A 17,363-nucleotide genomic window follows, 5' to 3' on the forward strand; every position below is an offset into this window, starting at 1 on the left:
AGAGGAGAGATTGAGATAGAGGGGGAGACAGGGATGGAGGGATAGAACAAACTGATAACCACTCATCATCGTGGTCATAACTCACTGTCAATATCCACAGCTGAGAACCATGGGTACGCACACAATCACACAAATGCATTGGGGCAAAAACACAGTGCTCACATCTGAGTTTTAGACGAAGAAAATGTTACAGTTTTAGTGGTAAACTGTACAGTTTGGCAGTTTCCTCTAGCTAGCCTATTATCAGGAAATGAAACGGCATGTCTCTCCAGTAGAAACATGCTCTACAGACTTTAGCTGGTTAACTCTCAGACCATTGACACAGACACATTCATTGTGGGTGTCAAAATACAACACTTTTTAATTTGTCACATTGAAAATAAAAATCATTACAAAGGGCAACCAATTGCAAATCATTGGCAATTTTCTTATCATTTGAAAAACTAAAATAACCAAATCAATAATACTAATTTGGACCTAGTGTTTACCTGGTGTGTATGTACCATCATACCTCTCCCTTTCAGTCCATTTTCTCTAACAAAGGAATGTCTTCAGGGAGATACCATAAGCATTTTAAAATTGAGAAAAAGGACCTGGGATATTCATAGAAAATATTTAATAAACCACTTGAGAGTTTAGACTGTTCCAGAAAGCAGGATCAATGACGTAGCCAGCTAACAGTCCCAAAAAAATCCAACTTGAAATTGTCATGGTATAATTGACTTGACAACCAACAACAACCCATATTCAAGTTTAGCTTTCTAAATATAAAATAAAGATATATTTAACTACATATCAAAGTTAGCTGGCTAACTTAACAATGCTGCTTTCTGGAACACCCCACTAGTTAGCATGAAGAGTGACAAGTTACTCTGCATAAACACACACTCAAGAGTTCCACTGAATATACCCCAATGGAATGAGCCAACACTATGGTATCGCTGTACACTGTGGTATTGTGTATCTCTAGAAGAACTGTACACAGGGGAGAGTAAAAACTAATTGTGGTGAAACTAACCCAAGAGCAGCTACTACCTGTATAATCCTACCAGTAAACTAGGAGCCATGACAACTGACCGCTTGGAAAATGAGATCTGCATAAATTAAACGGTGAGTAGGGGAATAGGTTGACTTAACCAGAGTCATATATACCTCTAAGGTCACATCCCAAATGGAACCCTATTCCCTATATTGTGCACTATTTTCCACCCGAGCCCTATGGGAGCTGGTCAAAAGTAGTGCCCTACATAGGGAATGGGGTGCCATTGGGGGCACAACCTATATAGGGCTCTGGACTGAACTATGGCTACGCAAGACAGTCTCGGTGGACGCCAGGTCACTAGTGTGGGAGATGTGCGGTGAGGTAAAGGTCAGAGGCTGCTTACCAGGCTGACTACATTGTAGGCATCTGCCAGATCTCACAACATCTGGATAGTTGGTTCACATATCAGCTAACCACATGACATAGCAATATGACGCCCAACCGCAGTTGATGACGTGGCACGCAGCTATTGGTTGATGCAATGCAACGTCTGCAATGTAGTCGGCCTGGAACGGGACCATCATCTTGGGCTGAAGACTGGCAGTGATTGGTGAGAAACAGACGAGAGCCACCTCTAAATCAGCTTCCTGTTCCAACTTGAGGTCTTCCGCCCCGGTGAGCCTGGGCTACTGATTGGCTGCTTCACAAGCGTCTATCCAATCACTGTACACGTCCACAGGCTCTGACAGATCTTAGAGAGTAAGGTAAGGACATGTAACTTATATACACACTCAACCTAGAAGATGTTAGCAACAGGAGATTGGAGTAAATGTGACTGCATGCAACCGTCTAGTCATTGGTGTATTTACATTTTAGCCATTTATCAGACGCTCTTATCCAGAGCAACTTACAGTCTAACTGTGCTGTTAGCATTCCTGATGTTAAAATACCTAGAAAACAATATCATCATAATAGCCAATCCCATTAGAATTAGGCATTACATCCTTAGGAAATGTTCAATTGCTTCAGCCTTATTGATTAGGTATCAACTAGTACGGTTACATGCACACAATATGTTTCTTGGTGCTGAAAGGACAGCAGTGGTTCCGTATCGTTCTGGGTTCCACTGAGCAATGGGGTCCGTAGAGTTATGACCATCGTGGCGGACACGCTGTGAATGTGGATCCTAGCTCTCGTTGGTGTCGTGGTAAAGGTCCATGCGGTGGATCAGTTTGTCTGCATACGCAATAGAACCCAGTACGGTTCTGTAACCTAAACACTCAGTAGGTCGAGTTCAAGTGCATTGTACAAGACTGTTTTGAGGACAGACGTTTTAGCAACCCCTGGTAGAGTTTTCTGTCTGTGGCTGTTCTTGTTACGTCGGATTTGGCCCGTTCAGTGTTCACGCCTCCGACCGACGGGCCAATGCACACACACCTACAGTTCATCCTTCGTGCCACCGCCAGAGAGAAAAACAAATACAGGAACACCACCATGTAGGCTACCTACCTACAGGCTGTTATAGCCTACATATTGATTTAGTTTGTCATTCTATCGTTTATGGGGTTTGTGGTCATTCTAAATAAATTACACTTAGGCCTATCAGAATTCATTTGACCATGCAGCCCCGTGTTCTCAATTTGAAAAATGTGAGGGAGAGCCGCAACAAATTATTAACATAGTAACTCTAAATAAATAAATTATTATTGTTGTATTATCACTTAGAATTAAATTATGAAACAAAAGATGCCTTATTAGGCTATGCAATCATTCTACAGTGCCTTGGAATTCACTTTTAGAAACATGAGTTTGGCTGGTCTTTGGTTTGAGGATCATGCGGTGAGCTATCCACACCTAGTCTGTTAATTTAACTTATAATCCCATGCCCTAATCACAGTCTACACATCTATTTTGTAACAATATCTTGGAATAAAATAGAATATTTGAAAATGATAGTTTCCCAAATGAAAATAGTTTACAAATGCATATAGGCCATACTTCCGTAGTGACTAGATCAGTTGTGCTGAAATTTTCCAGTTGATAGACAACTTTAGTACTGTTCCAAACTTAAACGATCCTTTTTTTTAACAATAGCCTGTATAGAAATCACGTCCTCTCCGGTGTGGCAGCATGCACTCAGGTGTTGTCCTGCTCTGTTGTGGTATTAACAAAAGATTCAGTTCGTCTCCAGTGATGTACAATGATGTAGAATCTCATGAAATTTTTATAAAAGCCAATTTTGTCTCATACCAAAATAAGAGATTCACGCAGTGCTTTTATTATAATATATATCTTTTCACCTCCTTGTCCGTGGAGGTCTGTGAATCCACCACCGTCGGGCTACTTTGTCATGTAATGCTTACAAAATGAAGAACAGTTTTTATAAAAACTGCATATGGGGCAGCAGGTAGCCTAGTGGTTAGAGCGTTGGACTAGTGTCCGAAAGGTTGCAAGATCGAATCCCTGAGCTGACAAGGTAAAAATCTGTCATTCTGCCCCTGAACAAGGCTCTCATTGTAAATAAGAATTTGTTCTTAACTGACTTGCCTGGTTAAATAAAGGTAAAATAAAAAATAACATGTTGCCCACATCGCATGCGTTGCAAAATAAATGTACACATACATGTTATTCAATCACTGTGGCCATACGCTAAAATAGAAATTGGAGTTGCAGCGCTGTAACTCCGGCCTCTCCCATCTCATTGGTTTTCAGGAGTGTATACCCACGTGGGTGATTGAAAGATTCACTTAGGTCCACATTCCAGTTGGTTGCCAACCGCAAAATAAAATCCAAAGAAAAAGAAGCCTGAAGGAAGGAGGAGAGGTTACGAGAAACGAATTCGGTTTACCATTTTATCTGTGGATTAATTGTCGGAGTAGAGGACCTTAAGCATTTCAAGTAATATAACAACCCAATGTTTATATCCCAGGACAAATTAGCTAGCAACAGCAAGCTAGCTAGCCAAATTGACAAATGTTTCATGCTTTTTGACCTGACCCCAAAGTAATATAATTGCTTCAGAGTTCAGAGTTTGTTTTGATACTTCAACCTGCGTGTCCTGATCGCTTCGGTGAACAAAATCAACTTGCGTGATGGCGCATGCGTGCGGTTTGGTCAGCATGCAAGGCTCTGGTCTGTCCTAGGAGTGAGGGTAAACAGTAGGCATGTTCTCTGCTATCCACTATGTTTTAATTATTATTTCAGTATAGGGGTCACTTGTCTCTTGTTTTCTTCCCCCCAAGCGTTCAGGGAGGGTCAGGTAAAAACATATTTTACTGAAGGGAGGGCCATCCATTTTCATGTCAGAGATCCAATTTCTCCATTTATCCCTCATTATAAATAATCTCCAGTCCCTAAGATGCACACATTCAGTTGTTTCCGAACTCACTTCACTTGCGCTAAAGAGGGAGGCTCTCGGCTGGTGTTAGCATATGCGCAGATAAAATGCACCACTGGAACGCCGATTAAGGTGTTCACACGTCCTAATAATTAGAAAGATTGCTCAGAAAACCAGCTGCTTTAATCTGTGTACGCTTACTTCGATTTTGACCTTATGCAGATCAAGGTGTTTATATGACTATTGCATAATCTGCCATAATCAGTTTAATATCAAATTATTAGTGTGCATGTAAACATACTCAATGTGATTATAATAAGCTGTTGTGTTTGAGTTCAATAGACTTGAAAGGATACAGGTAATGGGGGTTTGGAACTCCTCCAGGCAAACTGTGCATGATATTATCCCAGTATTTCTGGTCCTTTCCCTGTTGGCAATACAAGAAAATGAAACGTTAAAACAAAGAATTAATAAATAGTTAATTAAATTGTCAGAGTTCCAGCCTGTAGTGCACTACCTCCTAGAGAACTACACTAAAATATATAACATTACACACAAGTATGTGGACACCCCTTCAAATTAGTAGATTTGGCTATTTCAGCCACACCCGTCACTGACAGGTGTGTAAAATCGAGCACGCGCCATGCAATCTCTATAGACAAACATTGGCAGTAGAATGGCCTTACTGAAGAGCTCAGTGACTTTAAAGATGGCATCGTCACAGGATTCCACCTTTCCAACAAGTCAGTTCGTCCAAATTCTGCCCTGCTTGAGCTGCCCCGGTCAACTGTAAGTGCTGTTAATGTGAAGTGGAAACATCTAGGAGCAATAACATCTCTGCCTCAAAGTGGTAGGTCACACAAGTTCACAGAACGGAAGCGCCGAGTGCTGAAGTGGTAAAAATAGTCTGTCCTCGGTTGCAACACTCACTACAGAGTTCCAAACTGCCTCTTGAAGCAACATCAGCACAAGAACTGTTCGTCGGGAGCTTCATGAAATGGGTTTCCATGGCCGAGCAGCCGCACACAAGCCTAAGATCACCATGTGCAATGCCAAGTGTCGGCTGGAATGGTGTAAAGGTCGCCGCCATTGGACACTGGAGCAGTGAAAAATGCGTTCTCTGGAGTGATGAATCATGCTTCCCCATCTGGCAGTCCAACAGACTAATCTGGGTTTGGTGGATGCCAGGAGAACGCTACCTGCTCCAATGTATAGTGCTAACTGTAAAGTTTGGTGGAGGAGGAATAATAGTCTGGGGCTGTTTTTCATGGTTTGTTCTTGACCACTTAGTTCCAGTGAAGGGAAATCTTAATGCTACAGAATACAATGACATTCTAGACGACTATGTGCTTCCAACTTTGTGGCAACAGTTTAGGGAAGGCCCTTTCCTGTTTCAGCATGACATCGCCCCTGTGCACAAAGTGAGGTCCATACAGCAATGGTTTGTCGAGATCGGTGTGGAAGAACTTGACTGGCCTGCACAAAGCCCTGACCTCAACCCCATCGAACACCCTTAGGATGATTTGGAAAGCCGAGCAAGCCAGGCCCCACAGCAATGCTCCAACTAGAGGTCGACCGATTATTTAAAAAAATCAACGCCAATACCGATTATTGGAGGGCCAAAAGGCCGCTACCGATTAATCGGCCAATTTGTTTTATTTATTTATTTGTAATAATGACAATTACAACAATACTGAATGAACACTTATTTTAACTTAATATAATACATCAATAAAATCAATTTAGCCTCAAATAAATAATGAAACATGTTCAATTTGGTTTAAATAATGCAAAAACAAAGTGTTGGAGAAGAAAGTAAAAGTGCAATATGTGCCATGTAAAAAAAGCTAACGTTTAAGTTCCTTGCTCAGAACATATGAAAGCTGGTGGTTCCTATTAACGTGAGTCTTCAATATTCCCAGGTAAGATGTTTTAGGTTGTAGATATTATAGGAATTATAGGACTATTTCTCTCTATATGATTTGTATTTCATATACCTTTGACTATTGGATGTTCTTATAGGCACTTTAGTCTTGCCAGTGTAACAGTATAGCTTCCGTCCCTCTCCTCGCTCCTACCTGGGCTTGAACCAGGAACACATCGACAACAGCCACCCTTGAAGCAGCGTTACCCACGTAGAGGAAGGGGAAACAACTACTCCAAATCTTAGAGCGAGTGACGTTTGAAACGCTATTAGCGTGCACCCGGCTAACTAGCTAGCCATTTCACATCGGTTACACCAGCCTAATCTCGGGAGTTGACAGGCTTGAAGTCATAAACAGCGCAATGCTTGAAGCATTGCGAAGAGCTGCTGGCAAAACGCACGAAAGTGCTATTTTGAATGAATGCTTACGAGCCTGCTGCTGCCTAGCACCGCTCAGTCAGACTGCTCTATCAAATCATAGACTTAATTATAACATAATAACACACAGAAATACGAGCCTTAGGTCATTAATATGGTCGAATCCGGAAACTATCATCTCGAAAACAAAATGTTATTCCTGTTACATTGCACAATCTTCAATGTTATGTCATAATTACGTAAAATTCTGGCAAATTAGTTCGCAACGAGCCAGGCGGCCCAAACTGTTGCATATACCCTGACTCTGCGTGCAATGAACGCAAAATGACACAATTTCACCTGGTTAATATTACCTGCTAACCTGGATTTCTTTTAGCTAAATATGCAGGTTTAAAAATATATACTTCTGTGTATTGATTTTAAGAAAGGCATTGATGTTTATGGTTAGGTACAGTCGTGCAACGATTGTGCTTTTTTCGCAAATGCGCTTTTGTTAAATCATCCCCCATTTGGCAAAGTCGGCTGTCTTTGTTAGGAAGAAATAGTCTTCACAGTTCGCAACGAGCCAGGCGGCCCAAACTGCTGCATATACCCTGACTCTGTTTGCAAGAGAAGTGACACACTTTCCCTTGTTAAAAGAAATTCATGTTAGCAGGCAATATTAACTAAATATGCAGGTTTAAAAATATATACTTGTGTATTGATTTTAAGAAAGGCATTGATGTTTATGGTTGGAGCAACGTGTACCTAAGCGATTATATGCAACGAAGGACAGGCTAGATAAACTAGTAATATCATCAACCATGTGTAGTTAACTAGTGATTATGATTGATTGATTGATTGTTTTTTATAAGATAAGTTTAATGCTAGCTAGCAACTTACCTTAGCTTCTTACTGCATTCACGTAACCTCGTGGAGTGCAATGTAAAGCAGGTGGTTAGAGCGTTGGACTAGTTAACCGTAAGGTTGCAAGATTGAATCCCTGAGCTGACAAGGTAAAAATCTGTTGTTCTGCCCCTGAACAAGGCAGTTAACCCACCGTTCCTAGGCCGTCATTGAAAATAAGAATCTGTTCTTAACTGACTTGCCTAGTTAAATAAAGGTAAAAAAAATAAAAAATAAAAAAAATCGGCCAAATCAGCATCCAAAAATACCGATTTCCGATTGTTATGAAAACTTGAGATCGGCCCTAATTAAAAGGCCATTCCGATTAATCAGTCGACTTCTAGCTCCAACATCTAGTGGAAAGCCTTTTCAAAAGAGTGTAGGCTGTTATAGCAGTAAAGGGGGACCAACTCCATATTAATGCCCATTGATTTTGGAATGTGATGTTCGACAAGCAGGTGTCAACATACTTACGGTGACGTAGTGTGCGTTTGACCAGGGCACATAGGGTTCTGGTCAAAGTACGTATGGAATAGGGTGCCATTTGGGAGTTAACGCCTGTGTACGCTATCCTTGATGCAGTAAAAAATGGTAAAACATTGAATAAAAGTAAGCTTAATGCAACATATTTTTGAGTGCTAACCCGTTACACCTCTTCCTTTACTGAATTTGCAGGTTTTACGCACCAGCCAAACTTTTGGAAGAGCGCCATGGTTCTCTTTTGATTTGCCATTTGGGAGATAGCCATACTGTACTTTATTTATTTCTTTAGGGAACAGATCAGCTTTAATATTGCTGATCGATTGTAGCTTCCATCAATGTATACACATATGCGTGTGTGTGTGTGTGTGTGTGTGTATGTATGTATATATATATATATACACACACACACAGTACTAGAGGTCGACCGATTAATAGGTAGGGCCGATTAATTAGGGCCGAAGTTTTCATAACAAAAATGGGTAATCGGCATTTTTGGACACCGATTATGGCCGATTACATTGCATTCCACGAGGAAACGTGGCAGGCTGACCACCTGCTACGCGAGTGCGGCAAGTAGCCAAGGTAAGTTGCTAGCTAGCATTAAACTTCTTATAAAAACAATCAATCTTAACATAATCACTAGTTAACCTAGTAATATCATCAACCATGTGTAGTTTACTAGCTTATCCAGCGTTGCATATAATCAATGCGGTGCCTGTTAATTTATCATCGAATCACAGCCTACTTCGCCAAATGGGGGATGATTTAACAAAAGCACAATCATTGCACAAATATACCTAACCATAAACATCAATGCCTTTCTTAAAATCAATACACAGAAGTATATTTTTTTAAACCTGCATATTTCGTTAAAAAAAATTCATGTTAGCAGGCAATATTAACTAGGGAAATTGTGTCACTTCTCTTGCGTTCATTGCACGCAGTCAAGGTATATACAACAGTTTGGGCCGCCTGGCTCGTTGCAAACTAATTTGCCAGAATTTTACATAATTATAACATTGAAGGTTGTGCAATGTAACAGCAATATTTAGACTTAGAGTTGCCACCCGTTCGATAAAATACGGAACGCTTCCCTATTTCACTGAAAGAATAAACATTTTGTTTTCGAAATGATAGTTTCCGGATTTGACCATATTAATGACCAAAGGCGCGTATTTCTGTGTTTATTATACTATAATTAAGTCTATGATTTGATATTTGATAGAGCAGTCTGACTGAGCGGTGGTAGGCAGCAGCAGGCTCGTAAGCATTCATTCAGCACTTTACTGCGTTTGCCAGCAGCTCTTAGCAATGCTTGATTCACAGCTCTGTTTATGACTACAGGCCTATCAACTCCTGAGATTAGGCTGGCGATACTAAAGTGCCTATTAGAACATCCAATAGTCAAAGATGTATGAAATACAAATGGCATAGAGAGAAATAGCCGACACGTCATAATTCCTATGATAACTACAACCTAAAACTTCTTAACTGGGAATATTGAAGAACTGGGCATATTGAACCACCAGCTTTCATATGTTCTCATGTTCTGAGCAAGGAACTTAAACGTTAGCTTTTTTACATGGCACATATTGCACTTTTACTTTCTTCTCCAACATTATTAGTATTTAAACCACTGGCTACTTTGAAGAACCTAAAATATATTTTGATTTGTTCAACACTTTTTTGGTTACCACGATTCCATGTGTTATTTCTTAGTTTTGATGTCGTCACTATTATTCTACAATGTAGAAAATAGTAAAAATAATATATGCATATATAAACTCAGCAAAAAAAAGAAACGGCCCTTTTTCAGGACCCTGCCTTTCAAAGATAATTCGTAAAAATCCAAATAACTTCACAGATGTTCATTGTAAAGGGTTTAAACACTGTTTCCCATGCTTGTTCAATGAACCATAAACAATTAATGAACATGCACCTGTGGAACGGTCGTTAAGACACTAACAGCTTACAGAAGGTAGGCAATTATGGTCACAGTTATGAAAACTTAGGACACTAAAGAGGCCTTTCTACTGACTCTGAAAAACTCCAAAAGAAAGATGCCCATGGTCCCTGCTCATCTGCATGAACGTGCCTTAGGCATGCTGCAAGGAGGCATGAGGACTGCAGATGTGGCCAGTGCAATACATTGCAATGTCCGTACAGTGAGACGACTAAGACAGCGCTACAGGGATTGCGGACAGTCTGAGCACTGATGGAGGGATTGTGCGTTCCGGGTGTAACTCAGGCAGTTGTTGTTGCCATCTTGTACCTGTCCCGCAGTGACAGACCACATGTAACACCTGCACAGGATCGGTACATCCGAACATCACACCTGCGGGACAGGTACGGGATGGCAACAACAACTGCCTGAGTTACACCCGGAACACACAATCCCTCCATCAGTGCTCAGACTGTCTGCAATAGGCTGAAGGAGGCTGGACTGAGGGCTTGTAGGCCTTTTGTAAAGCAGGTCCTCACCAGACATCACCGGCAACAATGTTGCCTATGGGCACAAACCCACCGTCGCTGGACCAGACAGGACTGGCAAAAAGTGCTCTTCACTGACGAGTCACGGTTTTGTCTCACCAGGGGTGATGGTCGGATTCGCGCTTATCGTCGAAGGAATGAGCGTTACACCGAGGCCTGTACTCTGGAGCAGGATCAATTTGGAGGTGGGGGGGTCCGTCGGTCTGGGGCGGTGTGTCACAGCATCATCTGGTGCAGTCCATGAGGAGGAGATGCACTGCAGTACTTAATGCAGCTGGTGGCCATACCAGATACTGACTGTTAATTTTGATTTTGACCCCCACTTTGTTCAGGGACACATTATTCCATTTATGTTAGTCACATGTCTGTGGAACTTGTTCACTTTATGTCTCAGTTGTTGAATCTTATGTTCATACAAATATTTACACTTCACGTTTGCTGAAAATAAATGCAGTTGACAGTGAGAAGACGTTTCTTTTTTTGCCGAGTTTGTATACACACACTACCATTCAAAAGTTTGGGGTCACTTAGAAATGTCCTTGTTTTTGAAAGAAAAGCACATTTTTTGTCCATTAAAATAACATCAAATTGATCAGAAATACAGTGTAGACATTGTTAATGTTGTAAATGACTATTGTAGCTGGAAACAGCAGATTTGTAAAGGAATATCTACATAGGCCCATTATCAGTAACCATCACTCCTGTGTTCCAATGGCACTTTGTGTTAGCTAATCCAAGTTCTTTAGACTTGCTGAGTATCTGAAGCATCAGCATTTGCGGGTTCGATTACAGGCTCAAAATGGCCAGAAATAAATACCTTTTTTCTGAAACTCGTCAGTCTATTCTTGTTCTGAGAAATTAAGGCTATTCTATCCATATTTGCCTAGAAGGCCATTATCCCAGAGTCACCTCTTCACTGTTGACGTTGAGACTGGTGTTTTGTGGGTACTATTTAAATTAAGCTGCCAGTTGAGGACTTGTGAGGCGTCTGTTTCTCAAACTAGATACTAATGTACTTGTCCTCTTGCTCAGTTGTGCAGCGGGGCCTCCCATTCCTCTTTGTATTTTGGTTAGAGCCAGTTTGCACTGTTCTGTGAAGGGAGTAGCACACAGCGTTGTATGAGATCTTCAGTTTCTTGGCAATTTCTCACTTGGAATAGCCTTCATTTCTCAGAACAAGACTAGACTGACGAGTTTCAGAAGAAATTGCATTGTTTCTGGCCATTTTGAGTGTGTAATCGAACCCACAAATACTGATGCTCCAGATACTCAACAAGTCTAAAGGCCGGTTCTATTGCTTCTTTAATCAGGACAACAGTTTTCAGCTGTAATTGCTTAAGGGTTTCCTTATGACCAATTAGCCTTTTAAAATGCTAAACTTGGATTAGCTAACACAACGTGCCATTGGAACACAGGAGTGATGGTTGCTGATAATGGGCCTCTGTACGCCTATGTAGATATTCTATTAAAAATCAGACGTTTCCAAAAATCAGACATTAACAATGTCTACACTGCATTTCTGATCAATTTTATGTTATTTTAAATGATAAAAATGTGCTTTTCTTTAAAAAACAAGAAAATGTCTAAGTGACTCTAAACTTTTGAACGGTAGTATATATACACTTAATATACTGTACTTTGTTACTTACATTTTCACATCACATGACTTTTCGTGATTACAGAATGGACAGGTGAATTGAGTGTCCAAATTTCCAGTAAGCTTCTTCTTTGGAGGGGGCTTTCTCTTGGACTTGCGGCGACCCATATTAGGTAGTCTTCACGTGTACAGTAACGTTAACTAGCTAGTTGGATAAACTCTGTGGAGCAGATGTACATCAAAGACAAATAATGCAATTTTGTAACTGAATAGATCGCAGTCGTTCAATCAAATCAACGTTTTGTAAACTGTAAATTAACAATATAATCCCGCTAGCTAGCTAGGTGCATGTAGCTAGCTAGTTTAGCTACAACAACAAGGTGTGTTGTCATAAACTCAGTCAACTCTCCAACATCTTTCCTTGCCGATGGTATTGTATCATGAAACCGAATGGTTCGTTATTAATAATGGAAAGTACAACATTATATATAATCAAGCTAGCTTATATTATATCATTTTTCCACTTAACGATGTATTTGTTTAGCTACCTTTCCTAAGAAAGACCACACTCCGGCTTTTTAGTGGAGAAAGACGTAAGCAAGGAGAACCGGAAGTTCTTCTTCTTCTTCTTTAAATTTATGGCAGACTACACCTATTGGTGTATTGCCGCCACCTAATTTACGGAGTATTGAAACAAAACACAAATAATATTTTCCATTGCGGGAAGGGGGACCCGAGATAATGCAAAACACACAAAAACATCAGTCCCACTCCTTCAGTCACATCCCTACACAGGCTCAGGTGCCTGTGAGGCCGGAGCGTTCACCGACAGGATTCCTTGTAATGCCTCTGCAGAAAAGTCACTGAGTCCCCAAAAATGCTCAGGCGCACTCACAAAGATGCCTATTTTCTCCGAATTCCTCTCCGTTTGTGCTGTGTAGTTGATAACCAAAGTAATAAATGCTACAAAGTCCACCTTAATATGCAAAATGTCATGATCCCTCTGTTGGCACGGAACATCTTGTCTCCACTACTACCATTACTTCACTCCTTCCTCTCTTCTCAATGCCTCCAGATACATTCTGGACAGCCCTTATTCTTGCCACCTCCGTCTCCTTCACCCTAACAGGACACTTCAGAAATTCGGGTGCACGTTCACCACCACAATTGCAGCATTTAGGCTCAGCTGGCATAGAATACACCTCCTGTCCACATACAATTAACACATGACCAAATAATTTACATTTATCTCACTGCATGGGTTTGGGCATGAAGGCTCTTGAATGGAATCCCACATAACCCAAATACACGTGAGAAGGGAGAGACTCTTCATAAAAAATAAACAATAGAATGGAAGGATGGCTTCCACACTCCATCTTTCAATGCGGGTCAGTCGTTGTGCACCAACCACTTGACCCAATTCTTCACGTATATCCTTTGCATTTACTTCTAGCGCCACCCCAGAGATAACACGCTTGATAGGCGCAGTGGCGGTTCTAGACCATTTCAACTGGGGGGGCCAAGCTGGGGCCAGTTGTACTGTTAGAGGGGCCAGTTACATTAGACGTTATTGTTGTCATATCGTTTTCTTCACTGCATTGCAGGCATTAGCAGGCAAAAGACCATGTTCATAATCATTCAACAATTTATTTGCATTTCCATTATAATTTTCATTTGCATTACATATTCAGTGTCAGGTCACATGAACTGTATTTTCCGGTTTTTGTTTTTTTTGCAAAAAGATCAGCAAATGAATCTAGACTCAAGGCCTTTGCCCTCCTTGACTCAATACTTAATACACCTAAATTGCTTAATCTGTCATCTGACATTGTGGACCTGAGATACGTTTTCACCAGCTTTAGCGCAGAAAAACTCCATTCACAAGAAGCAGTACTAACAGGGATTGAAACAGCTATCTGGCACAGTTTAAAGAGCTCAAAGAAAACGTCTTTATAAGGCTCAATGAATAATGCCAGCTCTACTACACTGGAGGGTCTCTGCATGCCACTCTGTATTTTCCTTTCTAACATTCTTCTGAACTGATGTAGTTCATGCCCCAAGTCCTCAATATTTGATTCATACATTCTAGCAAATGGAAACAGGGACTTCTCTTTGAGAAACACATCACTTGTCGGGTTTGGATGCCATTCATTATGTCACAGTTTTTGCTAGGGAACCTTCTGTTAAGCTCATTGAGCATATGATCTAAAACAGGGTAGAAAAGGGTTGTACGAAAACTGCCTTTTCCTTGTTCTGAATCTGACCTCTGACCCACTGTACTGAGTACACCGTCTCCATTCAATTGAGAGCTTAGCCTTTTTGGACGTTATGCAGGGGGGTGTATTGCAGTATCACATTGCTCAGCTGTGTTCAACACTTCATTCCATAAGTCATCAAAAAAATGACTCATCCCTGTAGTCATTCAAAGTTTGAACTAAGGCTTCCACTAAATCAACCGCCTTTGACAGGTCAAGTGATGAAGACTGTAGCATATCAGATAGAAATGTTGCTTCTCCAAACACTGTATGGAGTGTAATAAGGCACACAATGAATTGTAAATCTATCTGTGCAAGCAGACCTCGTGCCTCAACAGACCTCGTGCCTCAACAGATCTGTCACCATTGTGTTCTTGGACTATGTCTTGCACGACTCGCTTAATGGCAGGTAATCTATCCATAATAGTATGTAGAGCCATATATCCACATGCCCAGCGAGTGTCACTTAGTCTCTGAAGCTCTCTAGGTGCACCTGGGTACATCTCTTTTTGTATGTTAAGCCATTTTTGATGCACATACGACCCAGATGTGAAGACGTAAAGTCTTTCTAGTAAGGAGAAGAACTGTCCTACCTCAGGGACAGCTTTGACTGTATCCACTAAAACGAAGTTTAGACAGTGTGCACTGCAGTGGATGTAAAAAGGCATGCTTTGCTTGTTCTTTAATGCGTGCCTGAATGCTTGCCACTCATAACGGAAGCACCATCATATGCTTGGCCTACTAGGTTGTTTTTGTATTCAAGACCATGACTTTCTAATATGTGTATGATTTTGTCATTAAGCCCTGCTGCATCTAGTCGATCAGCCGATTCAAAGTGGAGAAAGCTCTCAGACAGCTCCTCTGAAATAGTACCTGAGTACTAGAGATATCTGCTCCTTTTTTCTTTACATCTTTTGTTTTGTCTGCCATTATGCTATAGACCTCACTGTCTTTCACTTCTATCATTTTTGTTCGAACCATGTCTGCCAAACAACTCAGAACCTCATTCTGAATCCCTTTGCTTGTATATTTTGCATTATGAATGGAAGTCAACCTTTTTTTCACAGTTGTCATGCTTAGCTGTTGTTTCTAGGATTGCCATGAAGTTCCCTTTATTATCTGACTCTGCAGACTCATCGTGTCCTCTTTGTGCAATGTTTTGTGTGGCTGTAAGTAGTAGTACTTCTATTGTTTTAATATAGTCCCGATTTTCTTGAACCTGTTTGTTGTGTTCCTTGTTTAGGGCATTTACCAGTGTTGCATTACTTTTTACAGCTTTCTGATAAGTCTCTCCATGTAATCATTGCTTGTTTGTGCTGCTCAGACCTGGCATGAACTGCAAATCCCCCCTCTTTGTAAGTTGCCTTCTTCCAGTTGTTAAAACCCAATTGTGAATCAAATACAGTCTCTGAGACTTTGGGAGGGCTAAAATGCCTGCAGGCGTAACAAAACACAGAGTCAGATTTTTTGGAATATTCAAGCCAGGGGTGGATATGGTACCAGGCCGCCTTGACGCTCCTCCTCCGGTCCCCCATCAGAGTTCTTGGGTATATGTTCATCATTAGCTGCACCGGTGGTTCGTCCTGGGATTTGCTGAGATCTGCCAAAGAAAAAAATATATTAAAAGTATCTATTTGGGTAATTTTAGATATACCGTTGCCATTAGGCAACTTCTGAAATCCATCTTATATCTATATCACAAGCCCAATAGCATGTTAAATAAGAATTAATTTCAATCACAAACCGACTCATTTCTATACACCATATAAACTGACTAATTACACTGCTTTACAAGTAACCACAGATTTATTCAACATCACAAACCTGACGGTCCACTGCTTGTGGACGCACGAGGCTCCTCTGTTGGTGTCTCACTTTCCTGCTCTACTATGCCTTCACTCTCAGTCTCTCCAATGGACAAGTCTTCCTGCTCTCTCTCTGCTCTCTCCACACCTGAACCATCTGGCTCTGTCTCACTGTCTGCCTTGCCTTTTCTTTCGAAGAAGGACATGATGTCCTTCTTTCTCTTCATTTTGGTGAAAACTAAAGAGCAAAAGCAATGGGGACCACGCTGATTAATTCATTTACTTAAAATAACTGACTTGCTAGGTAAATACCCTTTAAGTCTAACCGTTGTACGTTACAATGCGTTGACGGAGTGTGGTTTAAGTAAAAACACTCAGCACGAGTTTGTTGATCATATATTTTATCCTTTTTCATACTGCCACAAAGTAACAAACGGCCAGGTTAAGATCAGCTGATCTAACGTTACACTTCTGTAATGCATTTAATACAAATACAACATAACAATTTTACTCAGCTCTATATTTCCTTCTTTGTGCTTGAACTATAATATTCGTACGGAATTTCTTACAACTTCTGAATATAAAAAAAACTTGCAGATGCATGTGGTACGATACTGTTGTGTTCCGCCTAAAGCCGTCCCTCTAGAAAATGTGTGGGTTAAATTAGTGTCCCGCGTTGCCACTGTCTAATAACGGATGTAAAAAAAAAAGAACGATAGCAAAAATTAGTTATGTAAAAATTATTTCATACTCCACATTTAGGGGGGCCACAAGGGGGTCCAAAATTGCTGTCACAGGGGCACTGCCTCCCCCAGAACCGCTAGTGGATAGGCGCCCTGCTTCGAAGATCCACACAAGACACATTCCAATCCGACATCTGTTCGATAGAAACAAACTAAAAAAAAAATAAACCCACTTCTCGATATTCTCATCGACGCCAACGCATCCACAATTTTAATAGACTTCAAAACGGATCTCCCAGGAAACAATATCGATCCAAAACCCTTATTCCAACCAAAAAAGACAGAACTAGATGTGGATTTACTAGGTTCCACTACCACTTTACTTCTCTTATTTCCTTTTGCATTCGTCACTGTAATCAAATTATTCTCATCTCCACTAGACACGCCATCTGATTCAAACAGATCATCTGCTTCCGCCATTTTTCCTCCTGAGATCACCTTCAGAACCGGAAGTTAACATGAACAACTGTCGTCGTCTTCTTCT

The 17,363-nt window shown here is 40.8% G+C and overlaps 1 protein-coding gene and 1 long non-coding RNA gene across 3 annotated transcripts; both read right to left on the reverse strand.

The window, feature by feature from the left end:
• Positions 1–334: 334 nt before the first annotated feature.
• Positions 335–12,728, reverse strand: LOC115147349 (transcription elongation factor 1 homolog). Of its 2 annotated transcripts, XM_029689557.1 has the most exons (4): positions 12,625–12,728; positions 12,129–12,296; positions 4,676–4,746; positions 335–1,733 (listed from the first exon to the last, which is right to left on the reverse strand). In XM_029689557.1, exons 2-4 carry the CDS (start codon positions 12,242–12,244, stop codon positions 1,669–1,671), a joined length of 252 nt encoding a protein of 83 aa, XP_029545417.1. In that variant the 5' UTR covers positions 12,245–12,296; positions 12,625–12,728; the 3' UTR covers positions 335–1,668. The 2 variants fall into 2 exon arrangements, with proteins under 2 accessions (XP_029545417.1, XP_029545418.1); XM_029689558.1 differs by lacking the exon at positions 12,625–12,728 and having other exon boundaries at positions 12,129–12,609.
• Positions 12,729–13,703: 975 nt separating this feature from the next.
• LOC115147352 (uncharacterized) lies at positions 13,704–16,790 on the reverse strand. The gene is made up of 2 exons (XR_003866318.1): positions 16,156–16,790; positions 13,704–15,931 (listed from the first exon to the last, which is right to left on the reverse strand). It is a non-coding gene; the product is annotated as an uncharacterized LOC115147352 (long non-coding RNA).
• Positions 16,791–17,363: the final 573 nt, after the last annotated feature.

This window comes from Salmo trutta, chromosome 14 (genome assembly GCF_901001165.1).
Source record: "Salmo trutta chromosome 14, fSalTru1.1, whole genome shotgun sequence".
NCBI classification, from domain to species: Eukaryota; Metazoa; Chordata; class Actinopteri; order Salmoniformes; family Salmonidae; genus Salmo; species Salmo trutta.